At 42.2% G+C, this 12,146-nt stretch overlaps 1 protein-coding gene across 1 annotated transcript; it reads left to right on the forward strand.

Moving 5' to 3' along the window:
• Nucleotides 1–3,065: 3,065 nt before the first annotated feature.
• On the forward strand, nt 3,066–9,320 carry LOC149309478 (uncharacterized). The gene is made up of 2 exons (XM_089531263.1): nt 3,066–5,771; nt 5,805–9,320. Exons 1-2 carry the CDS (start codon nt 3,066–3,068, stop codon nt 9,288–9,290), a joined length of 6,192 nt encoding a protein of 2,063 aa, XP_089387389.1. The 3' UTR covers nt 9,291–9,320.
• Nucleotides 9,321–12,146: the final 2,826 nt, after the last annotated feature.

A 12,146-nucleotide genomic window follows, 5' to 3' on the forward strand; every position in this document is an offset into this window, starting at 1 on the left:
AAACACACTACAGAAATAATCCCACTTTGAGAGTGCTTGAACTGCCCTGGCTCAGTGCTAGGGAGCCCTGGGAACTGTAGTTTATCATGGCACCAGAGAAGGCTCACACACTCTCACAAAACTACAATTCCCAGAATTCCTTTCCATTGAGCCAGGACAGTTAAAGCAGTCTCAAAATGGATTATTTCTGCAGTGTGTTCTGGACCTCTGTGAGGCCTTTGTGAGGAAAAGAAGGGGCTGTCAAAGGGGGGTCCTTTCGTGGCCTGAGGCCCCCTCTTCCCCCCAGATAGGCCTGGGCCCCTCCTGTTGGCTTCAGAGGCCACCATTTTGTGGTCCCTTCCTTGACCCAACACAGCAAAAGAGGAAAAACACATGGGCTGCGGAAGTTTCACAGTGGAAGTGTCATAGGTCCAGAACACACTGCAGAATTAATCCAGTTTGAGACCACTTTAACTGCCCTGGCTCAATGTTAGTGAATCTTGGGCACTGTAGTTTATTGTGGCACCAGAGCTCTCTCGGACAGAGAAGGCTCACTGTCAAGACTACACTTCCCAGAATTGCCTAGCGTTGAGCCAGGGCAGTTAAAGCGGTCTCAAACTGGGATTATTTCTGCAATGTGTTTTGGACCTTACTTGACTAGTTTTAAAAATACATGCGTTTGAACCATTGTCTGCACTTCTTGGACCAAGGAGCCAGCGTGGCCTCTGGGTTTGAGTGCTGGGTCAAGACTTTGGGAGATGAGATGACCGTTCTGCCATGGAAACCCACTGGGTGGCCTTGGGCAGGTCACACTCTCTCAGTCTCAGAAGATGGTGGCAGCAAGCCTCCCTTGAAGAAACCTTTCTGGGAAAGACACCATGTTAGGGTCACCATACGTTGGAAATAACCAGAAGGCACACAACAGCAGCAGCAGCAACATCAACAGAATGTTTCCTATTATGAGCCAGTTTGATAACAAAAATACTGTGAGAGATAAGGATGAAAGCATAGAATTCAAAGATATAGCCGTGTTAGTCTGTAGAATCAGTATGTAGGGAGATCTTGTAGCACCTTTGAGACTAACTGAAATAAGTTGGCAGCATGAGCTTTCCTAGACTTCAGTAAACGCATCTGAGGAAGTAGACTGAAGCCTACAAAAGCTCATGCTGCCAATTTCTTTCAGTTAGTCTCAAAGGTGCTACAAGATCTCTCTACATACTGATACTAAAGACTAACATGAATTCTACGTCTAAAGTACCTTCATCCTTATCTCTCGAAGGATTTAATCACACGGGAGGAATTCTCTTAATTTCGAATGAAAAGAAAGGGGGGCAGAACGCATTCATGTGAATTTGCTAGTTCATTGAATTTACATGAATTCGAATTGCATTCGAACTGACTTCCCATTGCCCAAAAATAGCTTGCCATTGCCCGAAATTGCGTGTGATCACCTCTCACACAATAACGTGAAACCCCGTGATTGCGTTTGGACTGACTTCCCATTGGTCCGAAATTGCGTGTGGTAGTCTATCACACAATAACGTTAAATCCTCATGGTTGTGTTCAGATTGCCATTAGTTATACTTCCAATTTTCCTTGTCTGATAACGTCCACAGTATTTTGTTATCAAACTAGCTCTTAAATAGGAAACATTCTGTTGCTGCTGCTGCTGTTGTTGTGTGCCTTCTAGTCATTTCCAACGTATTTCATCCTTATCTCTCATAGTATTTTAGACTGTTTCTCTGCATTTAACAGTGCCCACGTTTTCTTGGACTACATTTAAACAATTGCACCAATCATGAAACACTAGGGCTAAAGTATGTTCCCCAAAGAGCAGGTATTTTTCATAGCTTCCAACTATCCTGAGGAACAATCCCAGTTAATCTTGTCACTTTACAGATGCTTTTTAAATGGCCAGTTTCTCTCTCTTCCTCTCTCTTTTCCCCTTTTCTCCTCTGCTTACTTCAGTAGCTGCAAACTGAAAGCCTGTACAGACAGGCCAAAATAAAGCTGCTTCGGGTCACTGGAGGTATGCTGTTCAAATGATGCATGTATCCTAAGAGGCCGGAAGCTGCACCAAAGCCACACTCCAATGCTAAGGACTAGAGTGCAGCTTTGGCACAACTTCTGGCTTCTTAAGATGTGTGTGACATTTAAACAGCATACCTCCAAAGTGACCCAAAGTAGCATTATTTTGGCCTGAGTTCAAAGTATTGTACAAAAGTAGTTTGCACTTGGATAATGTAGCAGAGAAGAGAGGAGTGGATACAAAAGCATACTTTTGCAGCCTCACTTAGCCTGTGTATTCTTCCTCATTAATAACTTTCTCCATCTCGACCGCATTCTAATGTTGCATGACCCTGTGCATTCTAGCCTTAATCTGTGAAATGTTGGAGAGTACACATTTTTACTGCACTCCTTTCAAATAGACAAAATTGCTAAATGTTGTACTTTCCCTGTATTGCAAGACAGTCTTGCAGTTTTCCAGTCTAATGTCCAACGTTTCTCTTTTACTAATCTTGGTTATCTAATAATCCCAGGAAGAGTGTCCCAGCAACAACAAAAGTCACTCCCACCACAGTGCATACCAGTTTATGAGTTGATGAGAAAACAGAATTTCATGACAGAAATCTTGGGAACAAGGGATATTTCGTTGGAAATATTCCATTTCTTTGGCTGCACCCACTTTTGTAAAAGATGCAAAAATAAAAAACTAACCCCAACAGCAAATCTCCTGTACTCACCCTATTTAGATACCGAAAACAAAGCACAAGAGCAACTCCTGTGAGAATTTATTGATGTTGCATAAAGAACATGCCTCAAGATTCCAGTGATGATGAAAACAGTGACATCATAAAATCATCCTTTGTTGTTGAATGTCTCAGACTGCATTTTACCACATTAAGCAGTAATAGTAGCAGTAACATAGAAGTACAACCATGGCAGAGAGGAATTATGAGGGTCATTTTCCATCAGGCCACTCATTAGCTTAACAACTAAATCCTCTCTCCAGTTAATTTCCTTAAATCCCTCCCTCCCTTTATGGCCAAACCACCACCTGTATCAGTTCATCATTTTTCTTCATCATGGAACCAAACAATGTTCACAGTGGCATGCCTGATGGGGTCACGTCTGGACTGAACTTTGCAAATTCTGAAGATCGACTCTTCCTTCGAGAGTCATTAGAAAATGTGAACAATTCCCTATCACATACTCTGACCAACATCTGTGTAGGTGAGGCTGGTGATGATAAGTTTTTGGAAGATCCATGCAAAGACAGCAATTTGGAGACCTGCAGTGAGGACATGATGGGAAAATATCAAAATGGCATTCAAGAAGTTGGAGACAAAAACCTGCAAGTTAGTGACGAGATGAGGAATCAAATCAACGAAAAAAACAAGGAAGGCTTTGCAGTTCTATCTAAGGGTGAATTTCAGAAAGCAATTGATCTGTTCACAGAAGCCATCGAATTGAATCCATATATTTCCAGTTCTTATGTTAACCGTGCCAATGCCTTTATGCAGTTGCAGGATCCAAGTTCTGCCATTAAAGACTGTAATGTGGCTATTGATCTGAATCCCAGATCACCAGAGACATTAAAGCTGAGAGGGAAAGCATTCAAGAATTTGGGACATTTGAAAGAGGCAACCTGTGACTTTGCCTTAGCATCCAAGTTAGAATATGACAAAGAAGCCAATGCTGTGCTAAGAAGACTAAAGTCAGAGTTTCAAAGAATTTCTGAGAGGCAGGCAAAGTGTATGCTAAAATATAAGGAACCTGAGATAGTGGGGAAGATTAAGAATGTCCAACTATCTTTAGAGGATCAGGAAAATGTTCACAGAGTGAGAGACTCCAGCACATCATTGGAGAATAAAATAGCAAAGCATAAAGAAGAGATCAAGCTAGATGATGGTGGTGACTCCCAAGAGATAACTGATGAAAATACGGGGATAGCTGACATGTGGAAGCAAGCCACTGAAAAAAAGAAGGAAGCTTTTGATGCAGTGGAGAAGGGAGAATTAGAAAAAGCCATTGAACTATTCACCGAAGCAATCACACTAAGCCCCCAGTATATGAACTTGTACATTTGTCGGGCCAGCACCTTTCTGAAGTTGCATATGCCAACTGCTGCCATAAGAGACTGTAACCAAGCCATAAAAATAAACCCTGATGCAGCATTGCCATACAAGTGGCGTGGGGGGGCATTTTATTTGCTGGGCTTCTGGGAGAAGGCTGCTAAGGATCTTGCTTTGGCTTGTCAGCTGGATTACGATGATGATACCTTTTCTATGCTAAAGGAGGTGCAAGCAGAGGCTCAGAAAATCAGTAAATGCCAGGGCAAGCCTGGAGAAAGATGTGAAGGGGAAGGGTATAAGGAAAAGATGGAGAAGATGAAGGACCAGGAAAGAATTCAAGCAAGGATTTCTCAAGAGGAACAAGAAATGCAGGAAAATGTTTCAGAAAAACAGGAAAGAAGTACGTACAAAATCTTTCAAGAAAAGAATGATCAATATAGTCATTCCCTAAACCACAAAAGATTTCCTTTATATTTTCCAGATGGGCAGGACAAAGTTTATGCTATGTATGTTGCAGAACAAAAATCATGTCAGCTTGCAGGTCGAGGAAAACATGAAACATCTGAACTGCAGGAACTGGGGGTTCAAATGGAAACTAAGAGGGATGAAAAATACATTAATAGTTCCGAGAGTGAGGACAGTGAATTAGAGATTGATACTGAAGAGGTGATTGAGCCAGATGATGATGTTCCTCAAGAGATGGGAGATGAAAACGTGACGGTCACAGAAGAAATGAAGAAGCAGGCCAATGAAAAGAAGAGGGATGCCATCGAGGCAGTCAATAAAGGTGAGCTTTTAATAGCTTTACATCTCTTCACTGAAGCTATTAAGCTCAATCCAAAACTTACAATTTTATATGCAAACCGAGCCAAGATCTATCTGAAGCTTGAAAAGCCACATGCTGCAATTAGGGATTGTGACAGAGCTGTCCAAATCAACCCTGATTCTGCACAGCCCTACAAATGGAGAGGGAGAGCACTGCAAATGCTTGGTTACTGGCAGAAGGCTGCTAAAGACCTTGCATTAGCCTGCCAGTTAGATTATGATGAAGAATCCTATGCAATGTTGAAAGAGGTACAACCCAAGGCTCAGAAAATTGCTAAATTCTGGAGGAAGTGGGAGAGAAAGCGTCAGGAAAAAAATTATAAGGAGCAGTTGGACAAAATTCAGAAAGCTTCTGAGGAACATAAAAGAGTTCAGTCTAATGTACTGGAGCTAGAAAAAGATGGCAAGGGAGCCATGGAACACGAGAGGAAATCTTGGGAAGAAACCACAAATGAGCAACAAACAGCAAGGAAAAAAATGCTGAGAAAACAGGAAGGCATATCCCAGGAGACATTGGGAAAAGGCCTAGAGAAAAAGAAGCAATACCAATATTTTGAGCAGGAGACGGAGGAGCAAAAAAACTTTCAACAGAAATTGCTGGAAGAACAACAGAGTCTTCAAGAAAAGGAAGTGAAATACCATGGAACAGTCCAACAGAAAGAACTGGAGGAACAACTGAGAGCTCTTCAGGAGGAGCTAGAGGAAAAGCTAAGATCTTATCAAGAACAGTTGGATGAAGGTGAGAATGCCATGCAGAGATTATTAGAGGAACAAGAAAAATCACAGCAGAAAGTGCTGTATGAACAAGAAAGAGAATATAAAATGATCCTAGAAGAACAACAGAGAATCCAAATGTTGGCTCTGGAAGAACTGACAAGAGCTCAGCAAGAGGCTCTGGAGGAACTGACAAGAGCTCAGGAAGAGGCTCTGGAGGAACTGGCAAGAGCTCAAATTAAAGCCCTGGATGAACAGGAGAGAGTTCAGCAACAAGCCCTGGAGGAACAGGAGAGGGCTGAGAAAGCTCTTGAAGCTCTGGAAAGAGCTCATAAAGAGGCTTTAGAAGAACAAAAGAATGCTCATATAGCTGCTATAGAAGAGCAGGAGAAAGCACAGAAAAAATCTCTAGAAGAAAAGAAGATGGCCGAGGCAGCTCTAGAGGAACTCTTAAATACCCAGAGAAAAGCCCAAGAAGAACAGGAAAGAGCTAAACAGAAAGCAATAGAAGAAAGAGAGAGTGTTGAGAAAGCCCTAGAAGAATTAGAGATTGCTCAGAAGAAGTCTGTAGAGGAACAAGTAAGGGCTCAAAAAGCACTGGAGGTTCTTGAAAAAGCTCATAAACAGGCTTTGGAAGAGCAGAAGAAACTTCAGATAGCTGCCATAGAGGAGCAAGAGCAAGCACGGAAAAAATATCTAGAAGAGAAGAAAATGGCTGAAGCAGCCCTGGAAGCACTCTCAAAGGCTCAGAAAAATTTCCCAGAAGAACAGGAAGCAATGCAGAAAAAAGCAGTAAATGAGAGAAAAATGAACCTCAAAGAATTAGAGAAGAAGGCTTTGAAGGAACAGGAAAAAGCTCAAAATGCCATGGAAGCTCTTGAAAAAGCCCATAGGCAGGCATTGGAGGAACAGAAACAAGCCCAGGAAATATCTTTGAAAGAAAGGAAAATGGCTGAGGCAGCCCTAGAAGAACTCTCAAAGACCCAGAGTAAGATGCAGGAAGAACAACAAAATGCTGAGAAGAAAGCAATGGAAGAAAGAGAAATACTTCAGAAAAACATAGAAGAATTACAAGTGATCCAGAAGAAGGCCTTGGAGGACCAGGAGAGAGCTGAGAAAGCTCTCAGTTCTGTGGAAAGAGCTCATAAACAGGCCCTGGAAGAGCTGAGGACAGCTCAGATGGCAGCCATGGCAGAACAGGAGCAAGCACAAAAGAAATCTCTAGAAGAAAAGAAAATGTCAGAGGCAGCTCTGGAAGAACTGTCAGCAGCTCAGAGAAAGTTCCAAGAAGAGCAACAAAGAGCTGAGAAGAAAGCAATGGAAGAAAAAGAAATACTTCAGAAAAACATAGAAGAATTACAGGTGGTCCAGAAAAAGGCCTTGGAGGATCAGGAGAGAGCTGAGAAAGCTCTCAGTTCTGTGGAAAGAGCTCATAAACAGGCCCTGGAAGAGCTGAGGACAGCTCAGATGGCAGCCATGGCAGAACAGGAACAAGCACAAAAGAAATCTCTAGAAGAAAAGAAAATGGCCGAGGCCGCTCTGGAAGAACTGTCAGCAGCTCAGAGAAAGTTCCAAGAAGAGCAACAAAGGGTTGAGAAGCAAGCAATGGAAGAAAAAGAGGTACTTCAAAAAAGGCTAGAAGAATTACAGATTGCTCAGAAGAAAGCACTAGAAGAACAGGAGAAAGCTGAGAAGGCTCTGGATGTTCTGGAAAGAGCTCATAAACAAGCACTAGATGAACAGAAGGAAGCTCAGAGGGCTGCTATGGAAGAACAAGAGCAAGCACAGAGGAAATCTCAAGAAGAAAAAAAGTTGGCCGAAAAAGCCTTGGAAGAACTCCTAAGAACTCAGAGAAAGTTCCAAGAAGAGCAGAAAAGAGCTGAGAAGCAAGCAACTGAAGAAAGAGAGATACTTCAGAAGAAAACTGAAGAATTGGAGATTGCTCAGAAGAAGGCCCTTGAGGAACAAGAGAAAGCTCAGAAAGCTCAGGACGCTCTGGGAAAAGCCCATAAACAGGCTCTAGAGGAACAGAAGAAAATTCAATTGGCTGCAACAGAAGACCAGGAACAAGCACAGAAGAAGTTTTTACAAGAAAAAAAGCTGGCTGAGGCAGCTCTAGAAGAACTCTTGAAAAAGGTCCAAGAAGAGCAAGAAACAGCTGAGAAGAAAGCAATGGAGGAAAGAAAGATAGCTGAGAAGACACTAAAAGATTTAGACACTGCTCAGAAGAAGGCCTTAGAGGACTTAGAAACAGCAAAGAAAAAAGCCAGAAAGGAACAGGAAAGAGCCCAGAAAGCTCTGGATGCCCTGGAGAAAGCTCATAAGCAACTCCTGGATGAACAGAAGAGAACACAGAAAAAATCTCTTGAAGAAAAGAAGATGGCTGAAGCAGTTTTAGAAGAACTCTTAAAGACCCAGAAAAAGTTCCATGAAGAGCAGAAAAAGGCTGAAGAGAAAGCAATGGAGGAAAAAGAGACAACTCAAAGGGCTCTAGAAAAATTAGAGGCTGCTCAGAAGAATGCCATAGAGGAACAGGAAAGAGCTCAGAAAGCCTTGGAAGCACTAGAAAAAGCTCATAAGCAATCCTTAGAGGAGCAGAGGCATGCACAGGAAATATCTCTAAAAGAAAAGAAGATGGCTGAGGCAGCTCTAGAAGAGCTCTCAAGGGCTCAGAGAAAGAGCCAAGGAGAGCAGGAAAAAGCTGAGAGGAAAGCTGTAAAAGCAAAAGAGAGCAGTCAAAAGTCCCTAGAAGAATTAGAGAGTGCGCAAAAGAAGACCCTGGAGGACTTGGAAACAGCTCAGAAAAAGGCCATGGAAGAAAGTGAAAGAATTCAGCATCAGGCCTTAGAGGAACAAAGGAAAGCATATTTAGCTAAGGAAGAACTGGCGAGAGTGCATGCCAAGGTCATAGAGGAACAGCAGATTGCTCAGAAGGTAGCTTTTGAAGAACAGCAGAGAACTAAGAAGATGCTTATTGAACTAGAGGAAACACGAAGGAAATTCTTGGAGGAACAGGAAAGGGCACAGATGAAAGTTCGAGAGGAACAAGTGAGAGTTCAACATGCCACGCAGGAATTGGCAAAAGTTCAAAGGGCAGCTCTGGAAGAGCAAGAGAGAGTTCGGAAGACAGCCCTAGCAGAACAGCAGAGAGCTCAAATGATGATGAAAGAATTGGAGGAAAGACAGAGAAAAGCCCTGGATGAACAGGAACAAACACAGATAAAGGCCCTCGATCAGCAAAAGAAAGCTCGTCTTGCTATGGAAGAACTGGCAAAGGCTCAAAAGGTAGCACTGGATGAACAAGAGAAGGCTCAGAAAAAGGCCTTAGAAGAACAGAAGAGAGCCCAAAGGGCCATGGAAGAACTAGAGAGAGTGCGAAAACAGACATTGGAGGAAATGGAAAGACTCCAGTATAAAAATACAGCACAAATTGAGGAGCCTGTTCTTAGAAAGATAAACGAGGCATGCAAATTAATTCAAATAACAGGCTCTATCAAACCAGAAGGAACTCAAAATAAAGAGCTAGGTGTAGTTCATCAAGAGCTCTGTGCTGAGCAGGGAAAGATTCCCAGAGACCTAGAACAGAAAGAACACTCAGCGTGTCAGAAGAGCACAGGGCATGAAAAGAGTTCAGAAATACCATTCTTAAACTCTGTCTTGGACTTTTTTCAAACTGAGTACATTCCAGAATTCTGATCCTGTGTAAGGATTAGAATGAGATGAACTGATTTTGAAGGCCATCTGCACGTATTGTGTAAATTAAAGTAAAACCGGGAGGGAAGGAATAAGAAAAGAAATGTTTCTGTTTTTAAAGGGTTTTCCCGTATAGAAAATACTTTTTTATCAGAGTTAAAATAGCCCTACCGACACAGCACTGGCACAGCTATTCATAGACACATGTTCTTTTCTCTCTTGATATATCATGAGGGTTCACTCAGTGAGCAGAAGAGCAAAGTAAAATTCACTGCTGGTTGGCTGGTCAACTATGAATACAAGTACAGTGGTACCCCGGGATACGAATTGATCGCGTTACGAAATTTCCGGGGTACGAAAAAGTTAGATTGGAAAAAACTGTTCCGGGTAACGAAAGATTTTTTGGGTTACGAAATTCATTTCGGCGCGTTTCGGCGCGAAATTCAAAGCGCGGCTAGCGGCTAGCGGCTTTCCAGCACTAACGGAAAGCCTTTTCGGGTTGCGAAATGTATCGGGTTACGAACGGCGCCGCGGAACGAATTAATTTCGTAACCCGAGGTAGCACTGTATCAAATAGGACAGAGGTTCCCAACCTAGGTGCCCACACCCCAGGGGTTATGAGATGGAATTTCAGGGGTGCAACAAAGAGTGGCTTGTCTCCTTGAGTCATGAGTCATTACTCAATTTTTTTCTGAATAAATTAGAATCTAATTGCTCAGTTTAGACTTGCATTTTATGCACTGAGTTAAAAGCTTGTTTTTTAAAGTTCAATTTGTTCACCTGCAGTATTTTATATGTTTCAATTTGTGGTTCAAAAATTAGAAACTCGACTTCTTTGTTTTCAAATGGAATATTACTTTTGTAGGGGGTGCAAACATTAATCAATCATTTCCTTGGGGTGTGGGGCACAGAAAAGGCTGGGAACCACTGAAATAGGAGGTTAAGGAATTAACACCTGACTTCTTCTCCTACTCCCCCCTCCCCATATATGAAGCCCTTTTAGCAAATTTGAAATTAGCCAGATGTTTAAAACAGGGTGCTGTTTTTGTCAAATGGTTTAAACAATGTGAAGTCAAAGGCTTTCATGGCCAGCATCCATAGTTTTTATATCTGCATATCATCCCACCCTGAGGCCCTGCCATCAACAACAGAACAATACACAGATGAACATGGAAGTGTGTGTGTGTGTGTGTGTGTGTGTGTGTGTGTGTGTGTGTATCTTTTATGCCCACATTCTCTGAAGATGCCAGCCACAGATGCTGGCGAAACATCAGGAATAAACTCTTCTAGAACATGGCCACATAGCCCGAAAAACCAACATAAAACTATGGCTTAAACAATGATTAGTTCTATTGAAATTTTACAGATTTTTCAACTGGTCAAATGTTTCTCCATGGCCAGATAGATATAAACAGAGAGAGAGAGAAGGTTCACATAGGGGGAAAAAACATAATTTTGGATGTCAGTGGCCAGTATATTCAAGGCAAAACTTGAAAATTGGTTTTAGCTTTAGTGTTTTTAAAATGGCATTCCATTCCAGTTGAAATTGTGGGCATTCCTCTGTTGGAAGAAATGGTTACACTGAAATTCTACTATTTTATTAAGGTCTTGCTCTTTTCTTCAATCTGTGTGAAATAATAATCCTATAAACATGGCAGCTCATGGGCTAAGCAGGCAGCTGCCTCCTCGTAAAATTGTGGAGATGCCCACACTTCAGTCCATGATCCTCTTCTGCTATAACTATTTCATTAACCTCCAGTTTCTGTTTCTGCAGTGAAAAAAGTTTTATATATATATATATATATATATATATTCTTTACAAAAGAAGAAGTCCAAGGGGTAGTATTGGGTGGAACAAATTAACAAATTCACTTGAAAAGGACCACATTCCCTTGCAAGCCAAAAGTTCATGAAGAGAATAGATTGGCACCAACAAATTTCCACTGAGGTTCAGATGTAATCCACATAGAATCATAGAGCTGGAAGAGACCACAAGAGCCATGCAGCTAAGGTTGCCATAATTCTCTACCACAAACCGGGACAAAATGTAGGACAAATTTAGACCAAAATGCAGGACATTTAAGGTCCTCCATTTTTCTTAAATGTCCTACATTTTGGGCTAAATTTTATCCTACAATTGTCCTGCATTTTGGTCTAAATTTTGTCCTACATTTTGTCTCAGTTTGTGTCGGAGAATTATGGCAATGCTATGCAGCAGTCCAACCCCCTGCCATGCAGGAACTCACAATCGAAGCACCCCCTAGAGATGGCCATCCAGCCTCTATTTAAAGACCTCCAAAGACCTCTGAGGGAGTGTGTTCCACTGTCAAACAGCTCTTACTGTCAGGAAGTTCCTGCTGGAGACTTCAGATGTTTAGGCTGCAAACTTAATGCCATCAGTCAAGGAGCCCCACTGAACTCAGAGGGACTTGCTTCCAACGGAACCTGTATGTTACCATTTAAGGACTTTGGTTTCTTTGATCCTTACGGACATTTTAATGCCTAGCAGAGAAACCTTCCTCCCATCATCCTAAAAGGGCCTATTGGTGTCCCTGATCCAGTCCCTAGAGGTTCCTAGTCACCCCTAGTCTTCCCTGAAGCCACAGAAGCTCCCTGAAGCATCCTCAGAAAGAAGGAGCCAAAGAACAAGCTTTGGATCTGAGAAGGTGGGCAGAGGGTCAGTGCTGTACAATCCCATGGATGGTAGCAGTCCAGCTCACCCCCCCAACCAGTTTCTCACTCCTGCTCACCTCTAATATCTAAAACAACCCTTTCTCATGGATGACAATGCCTAAGGCTATTGAGGGCATTGTCTGTATCAGCTGCAATGTATTCATTGAAAATAAGACTGCAATATAT

The sequence above is a fragment of the Sceloporus occidentalis genome, unplaced genomic scaffold (assembly GCF_023333645.1).
Source record: "Sceloporus occidentalis isolate IW3139 unplaced genomic scaffold, rSceOcc1.0.p SCAF_7, whole genome shotgun sequence".
Classification (NCBI taxonomy): domain Eukaryota; kingdom Metazoa; phylum Chordata; class Lepidosauria; order Squamata; family Phrynosomatidae; genus Sceloporus; species Sceloporus occidentalis.